Source organism: Entelurus aequoreus, linkage group LG16 (genome assembly GCF_033978785.1).
Source record: "Entelurus aequoreus isolate RoL-2023_Sb linkage group LG16, RoL_Eaeq_v1.1, whole genome shotgun sequence".
Taxonomy (NCBI): domain Eukaryota; kingdom Metazoa; phylum Chordata; class Actinopteri; order Syngnathiformes; family Syngnathidae; genus Entelurus; species Entelurus aequoreus.
The window spans coordinates 49,514,753-49,542,639 of NC_084746.1; the positions used below are offsets into that span (position 1 = coordinate 49,514,753).

Here is a 27,887-nt window from a genome sequence, read left to right on the forward strand (position 1 = left end):
CCAGGCACCTTCTCAGTTGGTTATTTATGCCTCATATAACGTACACTTATTCAGCCTGATGACATCTATTAAACAAGACAAGAGGCAAATAATTAAACAGAGACAGAATTCAATTTGGACTCAATTGAGGAGACACGCCTGGACACACTGTACCCTTGTAGGGTATCTCAGCACGCTCTGCCAAAATATTGCACTCCTCCTTGTTTATTTGACTTTCTCCCCCCACCTGACCACAGCTGCTTCCAGAGGGAAGTGGGTCGTAAACAGCGTGGCCTTTGGTTACCGAACAGTTCAAAAGGAGAGGTCGTAAAATAGTTAAAAAAGAGTTCCATAAAATAGTTCAAAAAGAGTTCGTAAAATACTTCAAAAAGAGTTTGTCTGGAAATTGGGCAGATCCTGTCATCTTTCCGCTTTGAAGTCCCAGTGGAGTTTTACGAGCCTTACTCTTGGTAGGCCTCAAAGACAGCTTTTGTCTTTTTCCCTGGAACTCGTTTCAACACAAACATTTTTGTGATAACTTACAATTATTCTAACATATTACATTTTTTTTTGGGGCTAATTAAAATACATTTAAAATTTCAATGGCTTATTTATTTTTTAATCGCATTGTGGAAAGTGAGAAATTGCAGACTGCAATGTGATACAGTATGGTGCATCACAAATGTCCACCACTGTATGCATGTTCAAAACAAAATACCAATACTAAAAAGTTATATGGCCTTTATTGTCATCTTTAAAATATATTACACGTTTATTGCAAAATAATGTATTAGCTCCGCCCAGAAGACAACAAAATAAATAGAAAGTTCATTAAATAAATCCTGCATAGAGGATATATATTATCCAGTGCAAACAATGTCAAGGCATTCTTGCTACGTCAACATGAAACCAAAAAACATTGTTCTCTACAAAGAAATACTAAGTCTATTTACATCCAGCGAGTGTTTCCGTATGTCAGCATTAACGCTAGCTTGCTAGCATGTGATTGGTTTTTAAAATTCTCCAGTTTTACGGAAACAAAAATGCACTTAAAAGTGTTTTTAAAACAGTAATTAGCCTAAATGTGGAATCAAATAGGGTTGATACTAGGGATGTCCGATGATTGCACTCCTTTTGATACTAGGGATGTCCGATAATGGCTTTTTGCCGATATCCGATATTGTCCAACTCTTTAATTACCGATACCGATATCAACCGATACCGATATCAATATCAACCGATATATACAGTCGTGGAATTAACACATTATTATGCCTAATTTGGACAACGAGGTATGGTGAAGATAAGGTACTTTTTAAAAAAATGAATCAAATAAAATAAGATAAATAAATTAAAAACATTTTCTTGAATAAAAAAGAAAGTAAAACAATATAAAAACAGTTACATAGAAACTAGTAATTAATGAAAATGAGTAAAATTAACTGTTAAAGGTTAGTATTATTAGTGGAGCAGCAGCACGCACAATCATGTGTGCTTACGGACTGTATCCCTTGCAGACTGTATTGATATATATTGATATATAATGTAGGAAGCAGAATATTAATAACAGAAAGAAACAACCCTTTTGTGTGAATGAGTGTAAATGGGGGAGGGAGGTTTTTTGGGTTGGTGCACTAATTGTAAGTGTATCTTGTGTTTTTTATGTGGATTTAATAAAAAATAAAAAAAAATAAAAACCGATACTGATAATAAAAAAAACGATACCGATAATTTCCGATATTACATTTTAACGCATTTATCGGCCGATAATATCGGCAGACCGATATTATCGGACATCTCTAGTTGATACTAATTCCTGCAAGTGATTATGCCACTAGACAATATTAAAAAGCATAAAGTGTCAAATGTATCATCATAAAACTGTCAACACGTTTGAATGTAACTTTGTTCTTACATTCAATCAGCAAACACTCACAGGAAGGTTGACTTTTCTTTGCGTCTTGGAGATTAGTTTGGATTCATAAAGGCCACATTTCTCCATTCCTCGCGGAAACGTCGGACGAGTGATCCTGAATCTGCGGCTCCTCTTGTTCCACGAGCTTAGATGACAGAAAAATGTTCTGGGAAGATGAATGTTAGTATCCTCCAAAAGGAGTCTGGTTCTAGCTGGTATGAGAGGAAGTAGCCAGATATATTTGTTAGGTTTAAGAAAGTGCTTGTAGGTATTATGTTGTAAGGCGCCCGTCTTCGGCAACAAGCACCAAGGTTGAAGGTGTTCTCTCACACGTATTCTCTGTTGTCGAGATCCTTCTTGTAGGCTTTTTTGATGCGGTCAATTTCGTCTTCTTCCGACTCGTCATAGTCGTACTTCTTCTTGTCCAAGGCGGTGTTGTCCTCTTGGTTGTCCTGCGGTGTGGTGCCCTTTAGCTCATCCCGTATGGTGTTGAGCTCCACCAGGCCAAGGCTGAGCTGCTCGGCCACCTCCCTGATCTTGCTGGCAAACTCGGACTTGGCGCCCTTCTTTAGTTCTTTGGAGTCCTTGGCCACGAAGTAGATGTCCATGGCCACGAAGAGTCCTGTCAGGACCCCCGTGGCCATGCTGGCGATCTGGACCGCCCTGGCCGCCGTGCTGCCGGCCACGTTGGCGATCTGCACCACACGCATGATCTCGTTGGCGTTGATGAGGATGGCCTTGCCTGCCATGGCGCCGTCCTCGTAAAAGCTGGAGGTGAGCGCTGGGAAGTCGCGGTTGTAGGCGTTGTTCTTCATCTTGATGAGGTCGAAACGCCGCAGATTCTCAATCCCCTGCTTGATGAACATTAGGCACTTGTTGAGGCCCACCATCTTTTCCTCGTAGTCCTTCACGATCTTCTCAACCTTCTTACGGTCCATGGAGTTGTTCACCTGGTTGGAGATGCCGGCCCCCGCCGAGGTGAGCCCGCCTGCCGCGGCCACGCCCAGGCCCACCGCCGTCACGATCAGGGAGGTGCCAAAGGTGACGGGCGCCAAAGCCAGGCCGGTGATGGTGGCCACCCCTCCGATGGCGCTGGTGGAGCCGCCAGTAATTTGAGCGATCTTGGTGTTCTTGCTGAACTTATCCAGGGTGTCGGCGATGGCGCGCAAGTCCATGACGTGCTGCCAAAGGCTCTCCGCGCGGTCCGTGTAGAGCTTGTTGAAAACGCGGATGCCCTTCTGCACCTTCTCCGCCGTCACAGCGAACGCTCTGATGACATCGTGACAATAAATATTCACGATCATGTTTTTACAAACCCCGTTTCCATACGAGTTGGGAAATTGTGTTAGATGTAAATATAAACGGAATACAATGATTTGCAAATCATTTTCAACCCATATTCAGTTGAATATGCTACAAAGACAACATATTTGATGTTCAAACTCATAAACTTTTTTTGTTGTTGCAAATAATCATTAACTTTAGAATTTGATGACAAAGAAGTTGGGAAAGGTGGCAATAAATAGTGATAAAGTTGAGGAATGCTCATCAAACACTTATTTGGAACATCCCACAGGTGTGCAGGCTAATTGGGAACAGGTGGGTGCCATGATTGGGTATGAAAGTAGATTCCATGAAATGCTCAGTCATTCACAAACAAGGATGGGGCGAGGGTCACCACTTTGTCAACAAATGCCTGAGCAAATTGTTGAACAGTTTAAGAAAAACCTTTCTCAACCAGCTACTGCAAGGAATTTAGGGATTTCACCATCTACGCTCCGTAATATCATCAAAGGGTTCAGAGAATGTGGAGAAATCACTGCAGGTAAGCAGCTAAGCCCGTGACCTTCCATCCCTCAGGCTGTACTACATCAACAAGCGACATCGGTGTGTAAAGGATATCACCACATGGGCTCAGGAACACTTCAGAAACCCACTGTCAGTAACTACAGTCGGTCGCTACATCTGTAAGTGCAAGTTAAAACTCTCCTATGCAAGGCGGAAACCGTTTATCAACAACACCCAGAAACGCCGTCGGCTTCGCTGGGCCTGAGCTCATCTAAGATGGACTGGTACAATGTGGAAAAGTGTTCTGTGGTCTGACGAGTCCACATTTCAAATGGTTTTTGGAAACTGTGGACGTCGTGTCCTCCGGACCAAAGAGGAAAAGAACAATCCGGATTTTTATAGGCGCAAAGTGTAAAAGCCAGCATGCGTGATGGTATGGGGGTGTATTAGTGCCCAAGACATGGGTAACTTACACATCTGTGAAGGCACCATTAATGCTGAAAGGTACATACAGGTTTTGGAGCAACATATGTTGCCATGGACGCCCCTGCTTATTTCAGCAAGACAATGCCAAGCCACGTGTTACATCAACGTGGCTTCATAGTAAAAGAGTGTGGGTACTAGACTGGCCTGCCTGTAGTCCAGACCTGTCTCCCATTGAAAATGTGTGGCACATTACGAAGCCTAAAATAGCAGAAGGGAGACCCCCGGACTGTTGAACAACTTAAGCTGTACATCAAGCAAGAATGGGAAAGAATTCCACCTGAGAAGCTTCAAAAATGTGTCTCCTCAGTTCCCAAACCTTTACTGAGTGTTGTTAAAAGGAAAGGCCATGTAACACAGTGGTGAACATGCCCTTTCCCAACTACTTTGGCACGTGTTGCAGCCATGAAATTGTAAGTTAATTATTATTTGCAAATCAAAACATCAAATATGTTGTCTTTGTAGTGCATTCAACTGAATATGAGTTGAAAAGGATTTGTAAATCATTGTATTCCGTTTATATTTACATCTAACACAATTTCCCAACTCATATGGAAACAGGGTTTGTATTATGACGACTCAAAACACTTACTTAGCCTCTTCTTTCTCCGTCATGTCTTCATCCTGAGGCGTGTCCACCCAAGCTGAGGAAGAGCAAACATCAAACGATGATTGACACGCACATACAGTCGCGATCAAAAGTGTACATACACTTGTAAAGAACATAATGTCATGGCTGTCTTGAGTTTCCAATCATTTCTACAACTCTTATTTTTTTGTGATAGAGTGATTGGAGCTCATACTTGTTAGACACAAAAAACATTCATGAAGTTTGGTTCTTTTATGAATTTATTATGGGTCTTCTGAAAATGTGAGCAAATGTGCTGGGTCAAAAGTATACATACAGCAATGTTAATATTTGGTTACATGTCTCTTGGCAAGTTTCACTACAATAAGGCGCTTTTGGTAGCCATCCACAAGCTTCTGCTTGAATTTTTGACCACTCCTCTTGACAAAATTGGTGCAGTTCAGCTAAATTAGTTGGTTTTCTGACATGGACTTGTTTCTTCAGCATTGTCCACATGTTCTCAATGGGGGTTTGAGTTAGACTTCCTTTTTATTGTCATTCAAATTTGAACTTTACAGTACAGATAAGAACGACATTTCATTGCATTAGCTCGTGGTAATGCGGGCGGGATAAAAGAGCAATAAGGTGCACACTGCAAAAACTGAAATCTAAGTAAGAATAAATATCTCAAATAAGGGAGATATTTGCTTATTTTCTGTCTGATAAGATCATTCTTCTCACTAAGCAGATTTTATGTTAGAGTGTTTTACTTGTTTTAAGGGGTTTGGTCCTAAATGATCTCAGTAAGATATTACAGCTTGTTGCTGAGATTTGATGAGCTATATTGAGTAAAACATGCTTGAAACTAGAATATCAAGTGTTGCAAAGCTGTGTCATCAACACTCACAAGTACAAAACTACTTTTTTAAAAGTAATAATTTCTTATTTCAAGCATGAAAAAAAAAATCAGGACTTTGACACAATTGTGTCTCATAATTAAAACAGATGACAGCCAAATGGACTTTGCTGTTTTATTTTCAATGAAACAATAGAAAATATGTACTCATATAGTAGTACAGTTATTAGTGAGAATATACTTATTTTAAGGTATTTTTTAGGGATGTCCGATAATGGCTTTTTGCCGATATCCGATATTCCGATATTGTCCAACTCTTTAATTACCGATACCGATATCAACCGATATATGCAGTCGTGGAATTAACACATTATTATGCCTAATTTGGACAACCAGGTATGGTGAAGATAAGGTACTTTTTAAAAAAATTAGTAAAATAAGATAAATAAATTAAAAACATTTTCTTGAATAAAAAAGAAAGTAAAACAATATAAAAACAGTTACATAGAAACTAATAATTAATGAAAATTTGTAAAGTTAACTGTTAAAGGTTAGTACTATTAGTGGAGCAGCAGCACGCACAATCATGTGTGCTTACGGACTGTATCCCTTGCAGACTGTATTGATATATATTGATATATAATGTAGGAACCAGAATATTAATAACAGAAAGAAACAACCCTTTTGTGTGAATGAGTGTAAATGGGGGGAGGGAGGTTTTTTGGGTTGGTGCACTAATTGTAAGTGTATCTTGTGTTTTTTATGTGGATTTAATAAAAAAAAAAAAAACAACAACAAAAAACGATACTGATAATAAAAAAAACGATACCGATAATTTCCGATATTACATTTTAACGCATATATCGGCCGATAATATCGGCAGGCCGATATTATCGGACATCTCTAGTATTTTTGGGTTCATTGAGGTTAGCTAATTTTACTTGTTTTGGAAAGTCTTGACAAGCCAAATTTTTTTGTTCTATTGGCAGACAATTTTGCTTAGTTCAAATAAAATACCCCTAATTTTTGTATTTTTTTTCTTCTTGTTTTTGAACACTGACTTTTTGCAGTGCAGATATAAATAAATAAATTACTGTACAGATAAACATATTGCACTTTTGCATATGCATCCACGTTTATGGATGTATGTTATATTGTCTTTATATTCCAGCGAGTTAATCCATTTTTGGGGTGAATTGAGAGGATTATTATGATGTTTTGGGAAGGTCATTCTAAAACCTTAATTATAGCCTGATTTAGCCATTCCTTTACCATTTTTGACGTGTGTTTGGGGTCATTGTCCTGTTGGAACACCCAACTGCGCCCAAGACCCAACCTCCGGGCTGATGATTTTAGGTTGTCCTGAAGAATTTGGAGGTAATCCTCCTTTTTCATTGTCCCATTTACTCTCTGTAAAGCACCAGTTCCATTGGCAGCAAAACAGGCCCAGAGCATAATACTACCACCACCATGCCTGACGGTTGGTGTGTTGTTTACAATCAATTCATCAGCACTATCAAAGCTGCTGAGCAGTTTGCTCCTGAGCACTATTACAACATTGGTGCAGTGTTCAGAAATGACCAAGTGGTCAGGGAGAGATACTTTTTGCTTTCTTACTTAAAAGTTACATAATTAACTTTTCACATTGGCGACTTACACTCCACAGTGCGCCACCATTTCATGAGACCGTCCATATCCTGGAAGAGAAAAAGTAAAATGATTGTAATAACAAGGGGGTCGCCGCGAAGACGTGAACATGGCGGCTTTCACAAACTGACCTGTATGTCCTCAGGCTGCAGTGTGTCGACACGGAACTCGTCCAGTCGATCAAACAGAGGTAAGTTTGCACCTTCATTCTTAAAGCACACACAAAATAGGATTCGCACAAATTAGGCACAAGATAAGCAGGGTTTCATGTTTCATCGTACAGCTGTGCTGAACCAGATGGAGGTGCAATCCAGGAATGTACTTTCACTATTGGCCCTCTAGATGGTACAATTACAATGCAGTCAGGACTGTCAAACATGTACCAATGAGAGGTAGACTAGTCATTGAAAGAAGGCAGATGGATAAGTTTAAGCCAGTTCTTCGCGTGTTACCTCAAGGAATACGCTTTTTTTTTGCTGTACCAGAATATGATGAAGCGTATGTAGCACTTGTCTTTACTGTAACCACGGTGGGTGACGAGGAAAGACCGGTGTGTTGTTTCCTTTAATGTTAATAAGCTTACATTGTTATGCAGAGGTATGGTTATAACAATTTTGTCGACAAATTATAATATTTATAGTCACGGTGGAAAGTGGGGGGGCACAAAATATTTTCTTCTTCCTTCAGGAGGCGCAACAGAAATGGTTTAAGCAGTCCTAATTAGAGATGTCCGATAATATCGGCAGTCCGATATCGGGCGATAAATGCTTTAAAATGTAATATCGGTTTCAAAAAGTAAAATTTATGACTTTTTAAAACGGCGCCGTACGCAGCGGTACACGGACGTAGGGAGAAGTACAGAGCAGTTGCGTCTCCCCGTCATACTTGCCAACCCTCCCGATTTTCCCGGGAGACTCCCGAATTTCAGTGCCCCTCCCGAAAATCTCCCGGGGCAACCATTCTCACGAATTTCCCCCGATTTCCACCCGACAACAATATTGGTGGCGTGCCTTTAAGGAACTGCCTTTGCGAGCCGGCCCAACCACATAATATCTACGGCTTTTCCCACACACAAGTGAATGCAATGCATACTGGGTCAACGGCCATACAGGTCACACTGAGGGTGTCCGTATAAACAACTTTAACACTGTTACAAATATGCGCCACACTGTGAACCCACACCAAACAAGAATGACAAACACATTTCGGGAGAACATCCGCATCGTAACACAACATAAACACAACAGAACAAATACCCAGAACCCCTTGCAGCACTAACTCTTCTGGGATGCTACAATATACACCCCCCGCTATCCTCTACCCCCCCGCCCACCTCAACCTCCTCATGCTCTCTTAAGGAGAGCATGTCCCAAATTCCAAGCTGCTGTTTTGAGGCATGTTAAAAAAAAAAAAAATGCACTTTGTGACTTCAATAATAAATATGGCAGTGCCATGTTGGCATTTTTTTCCATAACTTGAGTTGATTTATTTTGGGAAAACCTTGTTACATTGTTTAATGCATCCAGCGGGGCATCACAACAAAATTAGGCATAATAATGTGTTAATTCCACGACTGTATGTATCGTATCGGTTGATATCGGAATCGGTAATTAAGAGTTGGACAATATCGGAATATCGGCAAAAAAGCCATTATCGGACATCTCTAGTTATAACAATTTTGTCAACAAATTATAATATTTATAGTCACGGTAGAAAGTGGGGGGGCGCAAAATATTTTCTTCTTCCTTTAGGGGGCGCAACAGAAAGGTTTAAGCAGTGCTAATTTAACATACAGTATTTGACTCATATTGGAAGTAAAATAAATTATATTTTTGTTTGTCCTGCATGAGACAAAATGTGTCGTTTTATTACCCAACACTAAAGCTACATGCTAAAGAGGAGGAAGCGCTGCTCAACGTGAATATTTATGTTTCCTCATCTGTTGTCTTTATGCAGAAGTTCTAACGTTTTTAATCTCCAATGAAGACTTTTACAACAGGGAAGCAGACAGACTAGTCAGGACACATTTTGTCCTGATCGGTCCAACATGCCCACACAGCTGCTGCCTTGTCTTGGAATGCAGCGGGGAAAAAACAATTGTCGGTGAACATTTTTCTGTGCTAGGCACGCAGAGGACGCCTCCAGGGGACAGATGATTACACTAGGCAGGAGAGAATCAGGTGACCGAAACGTGCCTTTTGTAATGACGCTGACATAGATGACGATGTGTTATTGTGTCAAGACATAAACAGCGACTGGGTGGAACCAGTTAAAGATCTTTGTGGAGTGTGGGATTTAATCCTACCTTCTATGGCGCTCTACCAGGTGTTATTATGGGACCATACAGACATAACAACACAAATACGGCTGAAAAATATTAAGAAACTAAACAAATTCTACATTAATAAACCATAAATTAATCAAATTAAAAGTACCTCTTCATCTTGTGTTTTTCTCTGGGTCACTTTGGTCTGCAACAAACATGAGCAAAAAATTAGATACATATCAACACACAACAGCATAAATGCAAATATACAATCAGCACAGGAATGTAAAAAGAGAAAAATACATACTACAACTGGTCACTACATTAGGCACACCTGTATAATTCAACATGGGGGCTTTGGAAGCTCCAGTGGGTTATAACTGGGTCCATGAAGACAACTATTGTAGTATCCATACAGAAATTTTACGGTTGCTTTTTCCATCCATCCATTTTCTACAGCTTGTCCCTTTTGGGGTCTATCTCAGCTGCAATCGGGCGGAAGGCGGGGTACACCCTAGACCAGTGTTTTTCAACCTTTTTTGAGGCAAGGCACATTTTTGTCATAAAAAAAATCCGGAGGCACACCACCAGCAGAAAACTTTAAAAAATGGAACTCCACCAAGTCGTTGTGTCTTATTTTGAGTGTGTTGGTGTCTTCCTGTGTGTAGTGCTTTAGTTCTTGTCTTGCTTATTTTGGTGGCGCTTCCTGTTTTGCCGGTGTTTTCCTGTAGTGGCTTCATGTCTTCCTTTGAGCGCTATTCCGCGCACCTGCTTTGTGTTAGCAAGCAAGGCTATTTAGGTTGTTGCTATCCTTCTTTGTGTGGACATTGTTGATTGTCATGTCACGTACGGATGTACTTTGTAGACGCCGTAAGTTTTTGCTGTCGTCCAGCATTTTGTCTCTGTTTACTTTGTAACCAGTTCAGTTTGACTTTTGTTTTGCATAGCCTTTTCCTTTCGTTCATTTTGGGTTCAAGCATTACATACCCTTTTTACCTGCACCCTGCCTCCCACTGTGGTCTGCATATCGGGATCACAACAAACCATCCTCGTCTCACCCGACACATTCCGACTTTTACAAAGCAATGCTGCCACCTACTGACATGGAGTATTACGTGGTTACCCTGCCGAGTTTTACGCAGCACAGACACTAAGCAACGGCACATTATTGGCAGATTCTAATTATTGATTTGCCAAAAATATTTTTGGGATAAATTAGGTGAAGTTGCATAATTTCCCACGGCACACCAGACAACATCTCACGGCACACTAGTGTGCCGCGGCACAGTGGTTGAAAAACACTGCCCTAGACATGTCGCCACCTCATCGTAGGGCCAACACAGATAGACAGACAACATTCACACTCACATTCACACACTAGGGACAATTTAGTGTTGCCAATCAACCTATCCCCAGGTGCATGTCTTTGGAGGTGGGAGGAAGCCGGAGTACCCGGAGGGAACCCACGCAGTCACGGGGAGAACATGCAAACTCCACACAGAAAGATCCCGAGCCCGGGATTGAACCCAGGACTACTCAGGACCTTCGTATTGTGAGGCACATGCACTAACCCCTGTTCCACCGTGCTGCCCGGTTGCTTTTTATTCCTGTTAAATGTCAGTTTTGAGTATAATCTCTCGTCAACACTTCACGCTTCTAATTTTGTGGCTTCTTTCCATTACGTTTTATTTTTCTATAGCAAATTTTATGTATTTTTGACCTTAATTAAGTAAGGGTGTAACGGTACACAAAAATTTCGGTTCGGTACGTACCTCGGTTTAGAGGTCACGGTTCGGTTCATTTTCGATACAGTAAGAAAACAACAAAATATACATTTTTTGGTTATTTATTTACCAAATTTGTAAACAATGGCTTTATCCTTTTAACAATGGGAACACTATAATAATCCTGCCCAAAAATAGAAATAGCTCTGTGTGTGATGGATGTGAGCCACCACTAGGCTGATCAGTGCAACAGCAGGCAGTCATGAATGCTAAGGATAATAATAACATACATATACACACAGGGTTCATTGCCAGGGTTCATGTGGTCAACATATATAAAATAAAATCTAAATAAGATAAGGCTCAGAACGGTTTGTTAACAAAACCTTTCTACATATAAAGTGCTTTTTTGATTGATTGATTAAGACTTGTATTAGTAGATTGCACAGTACAGTACATATTCCGTACAATTGACCACTAAATGGTAACACCCGAATAAGTTTTTCAACTTGTTTAAGTCGGGGTCCACGTCAATATGGTCTTAAATGTGCTGCTATAAAAACACCAACGGCATTTGTTATTGCTTTAGCCCTGCCTGACTCGCCGAGGAGAGGCTGCTTGAATGCGGTGTTTGCACGACGCTCGTATTTCTCTTCGTTGAAGATTAAGATTAAGATTAAAGTACCAATGATTGTCACACACACACTAGATGTGGTGAAATGTGTCCTCTGCATTCGTCCCATCCCCTTGGGGAGCAGTGGGCAGCAGCGGCGCCGCGCCCGGGAATCATTTTGGTGATTTAACCCCCAACTCCAACCCTTTGTTGCTGAGTGCCAAGCAGGGAGGTTATGGGTCCCATTTTTATAGTCTTTGGTATGACTCGGCTGGGATTTGAACTCCAACCTACCCATCTCAGGGCGGACACTCTAACCACTAGCGATGTTCACTTGGGGGTGGTGTTGCTTCAAATGGGTTAGCATGTTTGACGTGTTGGCAGAAGCATACCCTACTGCTGCTGAACAATGTCGGCAAACCGCTTTCGCTTTTTCCACCTCTCGTCCTCCATTGTTGTATCGCACCGCAAAACCGAAGTGTTCCCAAACGGGAGATCTTAACGAGGCAGGAGGGTCTTCCAGCTCTGGCTTTTATATGTTACACAACGTGCGGTGCGCTACTTAATATGTCCGTGTGGAAACTCGTTCGGTACACCTTCGAACCGAACCGAAACCCCCGTACCGAAACGGTTCAATACAAATACACGTACCGTTACACCCTTAAAATTAAGTCTTATATGTATTTCAGTACAGTATTTGTCTTATTTTCTAATATATTTTCAACTTCCGTTTTCAGGTTAAGGGTATTGTCCGTTTCCGTGCTGATTGAGTCATTGTTTAAATGCCTGTTTTTCATGTTAAGTGCAGGGAAAAGTGTTGATGCGCTTCATCTTCAACTCCTGCCTCATCAATAACACATCTCCACATTGGTGAGCCCTTGACTAAGGGATGTAGAATGACAACGATTAAGGGGGCATGGCTCAGAAACTTGAAGGTTCGTGCTACAAATCCAGCTTCCGCCATTTTAGTCACTTCCGTTGTGTTCTCGGGCAAGGCACTTCACCCACCTTGCTCCCAGTGTCGCTCACACTGGTGTATGAATGTGAAGAATGCTTGGTTGTGGTCGGAGAGGCAGTAGGCGCAAACTGACAGTCACCATTCCTTCAGTCTACCCCAGGGCAGCTGTGGCTACAAATGTAGCTTACCACCATCACAGTGTGAATGTGGGGTGAATGAATGATGGCTTCTCAGTTCTTACTGTAAATGCTTTGAGTGTCTAGAAAAGCATTTTATAAATCAAATTCATTATTATTAATAATAACACCTGGAACAACATGGTGGGACTTGGCTGTGCTCAACGCTAACCACACGGCTAATGTTGGCGCTATTCTTCAAACACGGTCAAGTCCGGAGCCAATTCGAAGCGATGAATGAAGGATTACAATATTATGATTACTATTGTTATCATAACATAATGCTTTGACCCCATCAGGGCACTATTGGAATATTTCAAACCTGTCTCATTGTAATGCAGTGCAGTTGTACAACTCTTTAAATCACATTAAAAGGTAATTATTAGTGTACGTGCGTGTGTGTGTGTGTGTGTGTGTGTGTGTGTGTGTGTCACCTTGACGCGAGGCATGAAGGGATTGTGTCGCTTGGGCTTCTTGACTTTGACCTAAAAGGTCCCAAAAAAAAGACAATTAGATATTGATGAAAATGTTATTAAAATGAATAATTATGTCTCATTAAGGGAAAATAGACACTAAAGAAAATTAGTTTCAAATAAAAAAAAAACCTCTTCTGGTTTGTTAGTGCCATCCTTCTCAAGCTCCTTTCTGGACTCGTCGCCTTTCTCTTTTTCGTCTTTCAGTCCTTCGTCGTCTGATGGAGGCTGTGTAAAGAAACCACATTAAAATAATGCAATCAAGCTGACAGACCAAAGAAAGCACAAGTGAACTAGATAGTTGACAAACCTGGGCAGGAGCTTGCTGCAATAGCGGGTAAATGTGCTTTGTTTTTTTCTTGTTCTGTGAAAAACAAATGCACATAAACACGTTTGAGTTTGAGTTTGAGTTTATTTCGAACATGCAAGCATACAACATGATACATCACAATTTCCAGTTTCTTTTCAACATGTTCGAAAAGGAGTAGGAAGAAGCAGAGCTTATTTAATCCTACCCCTTTTCTTTACATAACAGTTGCAAAACTTTTTGTTCACTTCCTGTTCACAATTTTTTCACAATAAACTCCATAAGTAATTACAATAAAAATAAATAAATAAATAATAGTAAGAATTCAATAATAATAATTGGTGAAGTAAGTCATATTTCATATGATGAGATAAGTAAGATTACTTTAAGAATGAATGAATGGATGGATGAAATAAATTGAGAATGTTTGTCATGGTTCTTCTTCATTGTACTTTGTAAACACTTTAAGTTTGAAGAGTTTCTTGAAGTGGATCATATTAGTACATTGTTTGATTGCTTTGCTTAATCCATTCCATCATTTAATTCCACATACTGATATACTGAAGGTCTTAAGTGTTGTACGTGCATACAAATGTTTTAAATTACGTTTTTCTCTAAGATTATATTTCTCCTCTTTTGTTGAGAAGAATTGTTGTATATTCTTGGGTAGCAGGTTATAGTTTGCTTTGTGCATAATTTTAGCTGTTTGCAAATTCACTATGTCGTGGAATTTCAGTATTTTTGATTCAATAAATAAAGGGTTTGTATGTTCTCTATATCCAACACTATGTATTATTCTAACTGATCTTTTTTGTAACACCGTTAATGAATGAAGTGTACTTTTGTAATTATTTCCCCATATTTCTACACAGTAGCTCAGATATGGTAACAGTAGTGAGCAGTAGAGAATATGAAGGGATTTTTGGTCTAGAACATGTTTTGCTTTATTCATTATTGACGTGTTTCTTGCTACTTTATGTTGTATATTTTTTACGTGAGATTTCCAGTTCAATTTATCATCAATCATTATACCTAGAAATTTGGTTTCGTTTACTCTTTCAATTTCTATTCCGTCTATTTGTATTTGTGTTTGACTTTCTCTTCTACTGTTACCAAATAGCATTATTTTAGTTTTACTAAGATTCAACGATAGTCTGTTTTTGTCAAACCATCTTTTTAATTTGTTAATTTCTTCTGTTATTATTTGTATTATCTCCTGTGTGTTCTCTCCTGAACAAAACGCTGTTGTATCATCCGCAAATAATACTAACTTTAAATCTTTTGTAACTTTACAAATGTCATTTATATAGAGATTGAATAATTTAGGTCCTAGTATTGATCCCTGAGGTACACCACAGGATATATTTAGCGTTGTAGACGTGTGTTCGCCTAGCTTCACGTATTGTTTCCTGTTCGTTAGATAACTTCTTATCCAGTTTAAGACTAACCCTCTGATGCCATATCGTTCTAGTTTTTTGATTAAAATATTGTGATTAATTGTGTCAAAAGCTTTAGTTAGATCCATAAAAACCGCTGCTGCACATTTTTTACTATCTATTGCATTGGTAATTTCTTCTGTAATTTCAATTAAAGCCATTGAAGTTGAGACATTAGCTCTGTATCCATATTGGTTCTCTTCGAGTATTCTATTTTTATTTATGAAACTTTCTAATCTGTTATTGAACAGTTTTTCAATGATTTTAGAAAATTGTGGAAGTAGAGAAACAGGTCTATAATTTGTAAATTGATGTTTATCGCCAGTCTTATAAATTGGTGCAACTTTAGCTATTTTCATTTTGTTTGGAAATGTACCTGTTTGAAATGATAGGTTACTAATATACATTAATGGTCCTGAGATCTCTTCAATAACCTTTTTAAAGAAAGATCTAGAACATCTACTTTCTACTTTCATAGGTACACAATCAAATGAGTTCGAATACAACAGTTGTACAAAGGTAGACTATATGAAGAAAATGCTCACATTTGATTAATGTATTATTATTAGAGATGTTTGATAATATCGGACTGCCGATATTATCGGCCGATAAATGCTTTAAAATGTGATATCGGAAATTATCGGTATCGGTTTCAAAAAGTACAATTTATGACTTTTTAAAACGCCGCTGTACGGAGTGGTACACGGACGTAGGGAGAAGTACAGAGCGCCAATAAACCTTAAAGGCACTGCCTTTGCGTGCCGGCCCAATCACATAATATCTACGGCTTTTCACACACATAAGTGAATGCAATGCATACTTGGTCAACAGCCATACAGGTCACACTGAGTGTGACCGTATAAACAACTTTAACACTGTTACAAATATGTGCCACACTGTGAACCCACACCAAACAAGAATGACAAACACATTTTGGGAGAACATCCGCACCGTAACACAACATAAACACAACAGAACAAATACCCAGAACCCCTTGCAGCACTAACTCTTCCGGGACGCTACAATACACCCCCCCCGCTACCCCTAACCCCGCCCACCTCAACCTCCTCATGCTCTCTCAGGGAGAGCATGTCCCAAATTCCAAGCTGCTGTTTTGAGGCATGTTAAAAAAAATAATGCACTTTGTGACTTCAATAATAAATATGGCAGTGCCATGTAAATGGTAAATGGGTTGTACTTGTATAGCGCTTTTCTACCTTTTTTAAGGAACTCAAAGCGCTTTGACACTATTTCCACATTCACACACACACACACATTCACACACTGATGGCGGGAGCTGCCATGCACGGCGCTAAACAGGCCCATCAGGAGCAAGGGTGAAGTGTCTTGCTCAAGGACACAATGGACGTGACTAGGATGGTAGAAGGTGGGGATTGAACCAGTAACCCTCAGATTGCTGGCACGGCCACTCTCCCAACTTCGTCACGCCGTTGGCATTTTTCTCCATAACTTGAGTTGATTTATTTTGGAAAACCTTGTTACATTGTTTAATGCATCCAGCGGGGCATCACAACAAAATTAGGCATAATAATGTGTTCATTCCACGACTGTATATATCGGTATTGGTTGAGATTGGAATCAGTAATTAAGAGTTGGACAATCGTCAGTCGGCAAAAAAGCCATTATCGGACATCTGTAATTATTATTATTATTATTATTAACAAGTGCGGCTAACACTAACCGCTTTGCTCTCCGCTGGTGTCACCTCGTCCCCCTGTTGGCGTGTTGCTTTGTCCTTCAGGGTCTCCTCGTCTGACTGGCTCTGCGAGATGGTCAAATAAACCTCGTTAGACACGTCCGGGAACTGAACAGAAGTTCCACAAATGTCACATGACGAGCCTAAGTAGCAACCTGCTGCTGGTTCTCCTGCACACACGTGTTGGCAGCTCTGTTCCTCAAATCCTGCGATTAGACAGTAAAGCTCATTTTACCCTCACACACGCAAAAAAACTATATTTTTGCCAACACTGGATGCTCCTCCTACCTTCATCAGGGGCTTTTGGGAAGGAATTTTTGGAGCTTCTTTGTCCGGTTTCTTTCCAGACAGCATGTCCTTATTGGCCTGCAGGGGAAACACAAGTAAACATCAGAAAGATAACAGGCAACCCAGATATTAGTCAGTACATGACTGGATAAAGCTGACATATGACCCTGTTTAAGAGCATTGAGAAAGCACCTGTTTGTGGCTGGATGACTTGTCAGTGGGTGCGTCCTCGTCACTGGAATCACTCTGCTTGTCCTGATGCAGACCAGATAGGACCCAATAAAGTCAAAATGTATTTAAAAAATCTACAACTGCCGTCTTGACAGTCTACCTTACTTTGTGTGCATGTTTAAATGGATTCATTATGGTCATCGCTTCAGCAAATTTACTCTGAAAACAGAAAAAGAGACAAAAAGATTGGAGAGGAACTTCAATGACTTCCTTAAAATGTGCAGCAGAAACTAGTAGAACCTGTTTGTTGCTGGCCGGGTTCTCTGCCTTGTCCAATGTGTCCCCAACATCAGCGTTCTCCTAAACAATCACACACACACAACATCATCACTCCATTCTATTGTTGTCTTCCAGCAGTTAGCAGAATTACCATACAAAAAGAAGTACATGAGAATAGGGATGTCCGATAATGGCTTTTTGCCGATATCCGATATTGTCCAACTCTTTAATTACCGATACCGATATCAACCGATATATGCAGTTGTGGAATTAACACATTATTATGCCTAATTTGGACAACCAGGTATGGTGAAGATAAGGTACTTTTTAAAAAAAATAAATAAATAAGATAACTAAATTAAAAACATATTCTTGAATAAAAAAGAAAGTAAAACAATATAAAAACAGTTACATAGAAACTAGTAATTAATGAAAATGAGTAAAATTAACTGTTAAAGGTTAGTACTATTAGTGGAGCAGCAGCACGCACAATCATGTGTGCTTACGGACTGTATCCCTTGCAGACTGTATTGATATATATTGATATATAATGTAGGAACCAGAATATTGATAACAGAAAGAAATGGGGTCGAGGGAGGTTTTTTGTGTTGGTGCACTAATTGTAAGTGTATCTTGTGTTTTTTATGTTGATATAATAAAAAACAAACAAACAAAAAACAGATACAGATAATAAAAAAATCGATACCGATAATTTCCGATATTACATTTTAACACATATTATCGGACATCCCTACATGAGAATATTACCTGCTTGTCGGAGTAGAAGGTGCTCTTCATCATGGCACTGAAGCCCTTCTGAAAGTACACACACACACACGCACACGACTCCTCTTAAAGTTCACATCTTTCATTAAAACACATCAGCCAGTAATAGCAATAAATCACCTGTCTGACTTTAGGTTTGTCTGTGAGGTTTTCTTTGGAGCCTGATAACTTCTCCTCCTGGAACACAAACAACAACATCATTTTCATGTCCATCTCACACTGGAGCATCCTCCGACCCCCTCCAAAGGCTTTTGGGTGGGAACTTTGGGAATGTTGAGACGTAATGTCCTTCTTGGCCTGTGTGTGGTGGGGGGTTAAGTACAGGCTTGTTGGACACACTATTAAGCAAACCTGACTTTTGAAGATGTTCTGACAATAATGTGTGTCTCTACAGCCTGTTCATGAACACCAAAAGGGAGAAAAATCTATAATTTCCTCACATTATGCTCGCGTCTCAAGATGTCATGAAGGAAAACCCTATTTCCTCATGGACATGAAACCGCCTCTAAAACCCCCATAGCAAGTCAAAGGTGTCATATTATGATTCGTTGTTCTACATTTAAAACACTCCTTTGTTATTTACATAACATTTAATGGTCGTCGGTCAAAACTTTGAATACCGTATTTCCTTGAATTGGCGCCGGGTATATGGTATTCGCATGCCTAGAATTACAGCCGGGTCAAACTCGTTTCGCAAAATAATTAGCGCATGCTTGGCACTTCCGCCGGGTCAAATATGAGTCATTAAATGACTCCCGCCTCCTGGGGGTAGAGGGCGCTAGTGATCCTTCTTGCGACTGCTGGTACTGCAGAAGACCGGTGCTGCAGAAGAAGACAACCGGCAGCAAGAGTGCGCAGCCATTGTTTGCTTGGACTTTTACCATGGAGGATTACATATCTAAATTAAAACAGTTTTCTAAACTGGACTTTCAATCGAAGCAGGAGGTAATACTTAAAAGGACGATCTCCATCGAGACAGAGAGACTTTTAAAACTGAAGAAAGATAAGGAAGACTTCTATATCGATGCTTTTCTTCAAAAGGAGCTGGCATGGACTCATTTATACCTAAAGGTAAGACAATAATAAGGTTTTTTTTATTAAATGTGCTATATATAAGGTAGGCGCCGGAGTGAGAAGAGGTTTTAAAATAATTAGCGCATGCCTGGCCATCCCGCAGGCTTCTGGTAAGCGCCGGAGTGACAGGAGGTTTTAAATTAATTAGCGCCCCTGCGGCTATTCAAGGAAATACGGTATATCGTGATATTCGAGTATATGTTCTCACACAGTTGCTTTTAGCTGTGGGCATTACACTACAGGTGTTTCCGACTCTTTCTTGTCTCTCCTTCTCACAGAGACATAAACAAGCGCACCTTCTTACATACGTCACGTGTGCAACGTCACACGCCCTCCCCGAGCAGAGAGGTAGCTACATGGGTGACATTAGCTGTGATGCTAACGGTGCGGTGCGAGTGGGTAATACGAGAGAAAGAAGGTGCCAATCTGGTAACAAATGAAGGAAGAATGAATTCCCAAGAAAAACAGCACGAGGTGCATCGTCTGGCCGTGGTTTGGCTTCAAGCGGGAATATGTTGAACAATTATGCGGCAAAAGCGTTGCTACAAAAAGTAGCAGCACTGCTATTTGATTTCCTATTATGCAGCTCATTTTTATTTGACACTTATTGAAATATCTTGTGTGACATCATGCACAAAAGGGCACTTTATTTATTTTAAACTATTGTAGTGGCGTTCTGTACAAAAAGTGCACTTTAATTTAGTGTTGTTTTGATGCTATCTTAGTGACATCATGCACAAAAGTGCACTCATAGCTTGTTTTAAAATGTCTCTGACAATCTTGCACTTTCTGTTTTGGAAATGACATGAATGTTTGTGCCACTGCTTAATAAATACAGTTTTGCTGAATTGACTTAGTTGTGATTTCCCTCTCTGCATGAAAGTTTAAAATGAGCATATATTAATGCAGTATGAAGAAGAATGTTTTAATGTAGACACATAGAATCATCATACTGCTGTGATTATATGCATTAAGTGTTCATTCAAGGCTAAGGCAAAATATCGAGATATATATCATGTATCGAGACATGGCCCAAAAATATTGAGATATTAATAAAAGGCCATATCACCCAGCCCTACGTACTACTAAATGTTATTATGAATGTGCCTGTTACTATGTTACAAATATACTAACATCATGTACATAAAACAATAGGCAGAATAGAGCGGCTCTCATAGACTCATAGTAAGTTGACATTTGATCACATTTATTTACTATTTAGAATGCATTAAAAAAATAGATCCATCATCATGTCTTTCATAATTATGGTGAAAGATAGGCAAAATTTAAAAAAAAAGTGCAGTTCCCCTTTAAAAGTTATTTTAAACTGTCTAAATTCCAGCATTAAGGCAAACACACTTTCATTACACACTATTGTGACATTTCTGAAATGTATATAAAAAAAACCCCACTACAATATGGGATATTAAAAACAAAAGACAAGCAAGTAACAAAGATACAGAATTAGTCAGTACCTGAGCGCCCTCAGATGCTTTTGTCTTCACTTCCTCCTGCACTGGTGTGCCGCTCTTCTCCTGTGAGGACACGTCGGTGATATAAATAACACAAAGGTTCCTCTTACAAGCATCAAGTTGAAGCAAAATGGTGGCAAACCTTCGGAGTGGGTCGAGGTGGAACTGGCGGCATTTCACTTCTCTGGTTCCTCTCTCTGTCCACGTTGTTTTTGAGCTGACGGGAACATACAACAACACACAGACAGGATTTAAAGGGGAAGGAAGTGTGTGTGTGTGCGGTAAGTGATTTTTCATGAAAAAGAAAAATGCCTTACAGCTTTCGGTTTACCCTCCATTTGTTTCTCAGCTTCTTTGAGTGTGTCTGTGTCTTTTGTCTCTTTCTGTGCAAAGGAAGAAAGTCAAGTAAATGTTGAGAAATGTTGCAATACAGAAAAATAACGCTGGAAACTTTGATGAATGCTTGAAAGTTGTGGTCAGCACAGTGCTGACTAGGAACAGGTGCTAACACTGTTCCTAACACTCGGACCTTGCGGAGAGAATGAGCACGTTCAGTGGAAGGCTCAGACTCCCAAAATGCAACACGGAACGACACAGGAGGTCCTTCATACCGACAGCCATCAGACTGTATAATGCATATGTTCCTTGACTGCACTTAAATGTAGAGTATATGTAGAATATATTTATATTATTTATATATTATATATATAATATATTATATTACTTATTATTATTATTGTCTATTGTGAGCGAACTGTGGTGCTGAATTTCCCCCAGGGATCAATAAAGTACTTTCTATTCTATTCTATTCTAACAGATCTGACTAGGAACAGGTGCTAACAGATCTGACTAGGAACAGGTGCTAACAGATCTGACTAGGAACAGGTGCTAACAGATCTGACTAGGAACAGGTGCTAACAGATCGCTTAAAAACTGTAGTTCTTTTTCTGGTATACAACAATGTGTTCCGTAGGTATCAGCTGGGAATTGAAACTGACAATAAAGATACATAGACCTTTTGAATTCTCACAAAAGCCAGCACCATTATCAAAGTCATGCCTTAAAACTAACTGCATGACAACCTCCAAGTCTATGACCTCCCAAGCTCCATCACCACCAATATACAGTAATTACCTCCTAAGGTTACAAATGCCACCAACGAACAAAATCATCAATCCTCATGACCTCATGGGAATTCTATGCAGTCTTCGAAACAGTCATAAAAATATCTTAAATTGTCCTAAAGCACAGGCAGTATTGTGCCTATGACCTGAAATTGTCTAAAAACTCCCCAAAAAGGTACTATAATTACTGGAAAACACAGTCAGAGTTGAGTTTGAAACAAGAAATGTCCTAGCATTCTCCTAAAGCACAGTCAGGATTGTGCCCAAGACCATAAAATGTCCTAAAATTGTCTTAAAACTTTCAGAAAAGAGACTTTGTTATAAAAACAGTCAATGTGTAGAGTAAAAATATCCTTAAGCCTCACAGATAAGGTTCTAAAATTGTTGTAAAACAGTCAGGGTTGTGTTTAAAAGCAAACATGTCCTTAAATTGTCCAAAGACTCGAAGATAAGGTCCTAGATTTCTGTTAAACAGTGAGAGTTGTGTTAAGGATCAAACATATTCTAAAATAAAAACAAAAATGTCCTTAAATTGCTTGTTGTGAAACAATATATACAATTCGGGATGTCCGATAATGGCTTTTTGCCGATATCCGATATTCCGATATTGTCCAACTCTTTAATTACCGATACCAACCGATACCGATATCAACCGATATATGCAGTCGTGGAATTAACACATTATTATGCCTAATTTGGACAACCAGGTATGGTGAAGATAAGGTCCTTTTAAAAAAAATTAGTAAAATAAGATAAATTAAAAATATTTTCTTGAATAAAAAAGAAAGTACAACAATATAAAAACAGTTACATAGAAACTAGTAATGAATGAAAATGAGTAAAATTAACTGTTAAAGGTTAGTACTATTAGTGGAGCAGCAGCACGCACAATCATGTGTGCTTACGGACTGTATCCCTTGCAGACTGTATTGATATATATTGATATATAATGTAGGAACCAGAATATTAATAACAGAAAGAAACAACCCTTTTGTGTGAATGAGTGTAAATGGGGGAGGGAGGTTTTTTGGGTTGGTGCACTAATTGTAAGTGTATCTTGTGTTTTTTATGTTGATTTAACTAAAAAAAACAAAAAAACAAAAACAAACCGATACCGATAATAAAAAAACCGATACCGATAATTTCAGATATTACATTTTAACGCATATATCGGCCGATAATACCGGCAGGCCGATATTATCGGACATCTCTATATACAATTGTCCTAAAGCACACTTAGGGTTGTGCCCAAGGCCATAACATTTAAATTGTACTAAAACTCATCAAATAAATGTTCTAACATTATTGTAAAAACAGAGTCAGGGTTACGTTTAAGTCCTAAAAAATGAGTGAAATTCCACTGAAGCACAGTCCATGTTGCACCCATGGCCATAAAATGTTCTAAAACTTTTTTTTCAAATGTCCTAAAATAGTAGTCAAACAGCCAAGGTTGCGCTTAGGACCAAAAATGCAGTGAAATTGTCCTAAACAACAGTCAGAGTTGTGCCCAGACCTAAAATTGTAAAGTTGTGTTTAAGACAAAAGCAGAGAAATTCTGCAAACACAGCCAGGGTTGCATTAAAAGGGTCATATTGGGATGTTTTTTGTACATGTAAAACACGTCCTGTAATGGTCTACATAACATGTACTATAATGGTGTTTTTTTGGTCAAAATTTTGCATAGATTATGTTTTACAGACCATCTTCAAGCCGCACTCTGATTGTCTCTGGGTGCGCTGATTTGTGGGCGGTCTTATTTACGTGCCTCCACTTTAACTGTGTCTTCTGCCTGACATCCATTCAGTTTCTAGCGCTTCCATATAGAGCCTACTGACAGATTACAGTGTTTCCCATAAACTGCCAAGATACCTGTGGAGGTGGGGGCGTGGCTATGGGCGTGGTCACCATGACATCATCGAGTAATTTGCATAATTTACTACAATGATATGATTTTCTCTAAAAAGGCTAAAAAAATGTATACTTACTAATTAATAATAACAGTTTTGTTTTAAACGTCCATCCATCCATCCATCCATCCATTTTACAATATAATTACAACACTTTATGTACATATTTATATACAGATTTGAACAATAAGTTATTCACTGAAATCCATCCATCCATCCATTTCCTACCGCTTGTCCCTTTGGGGTCGCGGGGGGTCGCTAGAGCCTATCTCCGCTACAATCGGGCGGAAGTAAATTTATTAATTGTGGTTCTTACAAAAAATATATCTTATAAAATATAAAAGCTAAAATGTCTCTTAAAGCTCTGCCCCTTTAATTAGTGCATACTAAATAATTTAACTTTAGCCTACTACTACAACCATATTATTTACCAGCAACATAAAGTAAAACAGAGGCAGAGGTGTCCTGCCACAGTCAGTAACAAATAAACAGAAAACAGTAGTGGTCAAATACAAATAAGGCAACAAGAGAAGTATCCTACACTTCTCTTTTGTAAAGTAAATCTGAACAGCCTATATGGGCATCTACATCAACTATATGATTTGCCTGAGAAGCTAGAAAGGACAAAAAAAAATAAAATAATAATAATAATTTTTTTTTAAAATATTTGTGGCGGACGTAATTCTCTCGTGGCGGGCCGCCACAAATAAATGAATGTGTGGGAAACACTGGATTAAGTTGGAACTATATGCTACTTTGTATTAGTAAGCAACAGCGGAGGATGCATGTGCATGTATCAGCCAGTCTGCCCCACAACAAGATGATAGAGAAAAAGAAAGAAGCATCTTATTCACTACAAAGTTGGACTACAATGGCGGACTCACGCAAAGCACTTTGGTGTACCATACATGCCAACTTTGAATAGTCAGAATTAGGGAGATATTCAAAAAGGGCCATGGGGGAAGGGGAAGATGAGATTAGATTATTTTCTAGTATAGGTGATTTGGCCCACTTACAATAAAAATTTAAAAAAAAAAAAGTTTTTCATGAGCTATGTACTAGTATTGTATGTCTCGGTGGGAGTCCTGCTTTGGAAATACTTTGTACCCCTTTCAGAAATCACATTCAGTTCCCCTTAAAACATTCTCATGTTGCACAATAAGATGTAAGCATGGGATAGAGTGTACATTCCTGTAACTTTCTGTCTGTAAAATATATATTTTTTTACTAGCATTTCTGTAATCTATTAACAGCATTTCATGATTAATACCCGTAAATTAGCATTCATAATAACTGACAGTAGAATAAGCGCAAATCTGATTAGGGCGTTATAGCGTAAAGACCTGGAGTTGACACTTTGTGTTTGGTGTTTGAGTTGTCTGACTGTTGATATGACAAACAGTTGGTGTTGGCCTGGTTTGTACGGCAGACAATGACCAGTTTTTCTAAATATAAGATCGTTGGCAAGTATGCCAATGCTTTTTCCAAAACAGCTCATTTGAAAGAAGTATGAAGAAAGACAAAATTGTTTTATAAATATCTCTGTCATGTCTCTGTGGTTTAATTTCAAATTTTCTAGACTTACGCAGATCCTAACAACACAAAAACAGGAACCAATATGTACCAATATGCAAGAAAAGTCCAGGTGCCCTTTAAAACCAAAAATGCATTGAAAATCTCCTAAAACACAGTCAGTAGGGATGTATTGACATTTTCCTTAAGCAGTCAGGGTTGTGCTCATGGCTATAGAATGTCTTAAAACTGTCCAAAAACTCTCAATGTCCTGATATTGTAGCAAAACAAAGTTAGGGTTGTGTTAATATCCAAAAAACACAGAAATGATCCTAAAGCACAGTCAGGATTGCGCTTAAGAAACAAAATGTCCTGAAATGATCCTAAACAGTCAGGGTTGTGCCCAAGACCATAAAATGTGCCAAATGTGTCCTAAACTCTCAAAATATTCCTAATATTATTGTAAAGCACAGTCAGGGTTGGGCCCAGGACCAACCCTGATCCTAAATGTCTTAAAATTGTGCTAAAACTCAACAATGTCCTAAAATTGTTGTAAAATAGTCAGAGTTGCGTTTAAGACCAAAAAGGTGGTAATTATGACTGTCATAAGGTCAGCAAACACCGTCACCAAAAAGCAGCAAACAGCAAAGTTATTTAATTTGCAGGGCAGAAGTGCTTCAGTTTGGACATGTCCGCTACCAAAGAGCCCTGAGGAGGGTTAGGACACAGAACTATTTGAGCTCATGTCTTTTATGTACAAACCCCGTTTCCATATGAGTTGGGAAATTGTGTTAGATGTAAATATAAACGGAATACAATGATTTGCAAATCCTTTTCAAGCCATATTCAATTGAATGCACTACAAAGACAAGATATTTGATGTTCAAACTCATAAACTTTTTTTTTTTTTTGCAAATATTTAACTTAGAATTTCATGGCTGCAACATGTGCCAAAGTAGTTGGGAAAGGGCATGTTCACCACTGTGTTACATGGCCTTTCCTTTTAACAACACTCAATAAACGATTGGGAACTGAGGAAACTAATTGTTGAAGCTTTGAAAGTGGAATTCTTTCCCATTCTTGTTTTATGTAGAGCTTCAGTCGTTCAACAGTCCGGGGTCTCCGCTGTCGTATTTTACGCTTCATAATGCGCCACACATTTTCCATGGGAGACAGGTCTGGACTGCAGGCGGGCCAGGAAAGTACCCGCACTCTTTTTTTACGAAGCCACGCTGTTGTAACACGTGCTGAATGTGGCTTGGCATTGTCTTTTGGAAATAAGCAGGGGCGTCCATGAAAAAGACGGCGCTTAGATGGCAGCATATGTTGTTCCAAAACCTGTATGTACCTTTCAGCATTAATGGTGCCTTTACAGATGTGTAAGTTACCCATGTCTTGGGCACTAATGCACCCCCATACCATCACAGATGCTGGCTTTTCAACTTTGCGTCAATAACAGTCTGGATGGTTCGCTTCCCCTTTGGTCCGGATGACACGATGTCGAATATTTCCAAAAACAATTTGAAATGTGGACTTGTCAGACCACAGAACACTTTTGCATGAGTCCATCTTAGATGATCTCGGGCCCAGAGAAGCCGGCGGCGTTTCTGGGTGTTGTTGATAAATGGCTTTCACTTTGCATAGTAGAGCTTTAACTTGCACTTACAGATGTAGCGACGAACTGTATTTAGTGACAGTGGTTTTCTGAAGTGTTCCTGAGCCCATGTGGTGATATCCTTTAGAGATTGATGTCGGTTTTTGATACAGTGCCGTCTGAGGGATCGAAGGTCACGGTCATTCAATGTTGGTTTCCTGCCATGCCGCTTACGTGGAGTGATTTCTCCAGATACTCTGAACCTTTTGATGATATTATGGAGCGTAGATGTTGAAATCCCTAAATTTCTTGCAATTGCACTTTGAGAAACGTTGTTCTTAAACTGTTTGACTATTTGCTCACGCAGTTGCGGACAAAGGGGTGTACCTCGCCCCACCCTTTCTTGTGAATGACTGAGCATTTTTTGGGAAGCTGTTTTTATACCCAATCATGGCACCCACCTGTTCCCAATTAGCCTGCACACCTGTGGGATGTTCCAAATAAGTGTTTGATGAGCATTCCTCAACTTTATCAGTATTTATTGCCACCTTTCCCAACTTCTTTGTCACGTGTTGCTGCCATCAAATTGTAAAGTTAATGATTATTTGCAAAAAAAAAAAGTTCATCAGTTTGAACATCAAATATGTTGTCGTTGTAGCATATTCAACTGAATATGGGTTGAAAAGGATTTGCAAATCATTGTATTCCGTTTATATTTACATCTAACACAATTTCCCAACTCATATGGAAACGAGGTTTGTAATCCCACTAAAA

General features: G+C 39.3%; 1 protein-coding gene across 5 annotated transcripts in view; it reads right to left on the reverse strand.

Annotated features, from left to right (window-relative positions):
- Positions 1-337: 337 nt before the first annotated feature.
- Positions 338-27,887, reverse strand: part of LOC133631130 (hepatoma-derived growth factor-related protein 2-like) — a 55,697-nt gene continuing 28,147 nt past the window's right edge. For all 5 annotated transcript variants that reach the window (XM_062023208.1, XM_062023207.1, XM_062023210.1 and 2 more), the window contains 19 exons: positions 21,294-21,359; positions 21,119-21,193; positions 20,980-21,039; positions 18,551-18,607; positions 18,413-18,460; positions 17,666-17,725; positions 17,531-17,584; positions 17,387-17,449; positions 17,195-17,272; positions 17,062-17,112; positions 16,892-16,972; positions 13,757-13,810; positions 13,579-13,674; positions 13,408-13,458; positions 9,672-9,707; positions 7,368-7,445; positions 7,247-7,286; positions 4,758-4,809; positions 338-3,163 (listed from right to left, as the gene is read on the reverse strand). In XM_062023208.1, the coding sequence (XP_061879192.1) occupies positions 2,221-3,163; positions 4,758-4,809; positions 7,247-7,286; positions 7,368-7,445; positions 9,672-9,707; positions 13,408-13,458; positions 13,579-13,674; positions 13,757-13,810; positions 16,892-16,972; positions 17,062-17,112; positions 17,195-17,272; positions 17,387-17,449; positions 17,531-17,584; positions 17,666-17,725; positions 18,413-18,460; positions 18,551-18,607; positions 20,980-21,039; positions 21,119-21,193; positions 21,294-21,359 (2,043 nt within the window). In that variant the 3' untranslated portion in view covers positions 338-2,220. The remainder of the gene's footprint in view (positions 3,164-4,757; positions 4,810-7,246; positions 7,287-7,367; positions 7,446-9,671; positions 9,708-13,407; positions 13,459-13,578; positions 13,675-13,756; positions 13,811-16,891; positions 16,973-17,061; positions 17,113-17,194; positions 17,273-17,386; positions 17,450-17,530; positions 17,585-17,665; positions 17,726-18,412; positions 18,461-18,550; positions 18,608-20,979; positions 21,040-21,118; positions 21,194-21,293; positions 21,360-27,887) is intronic.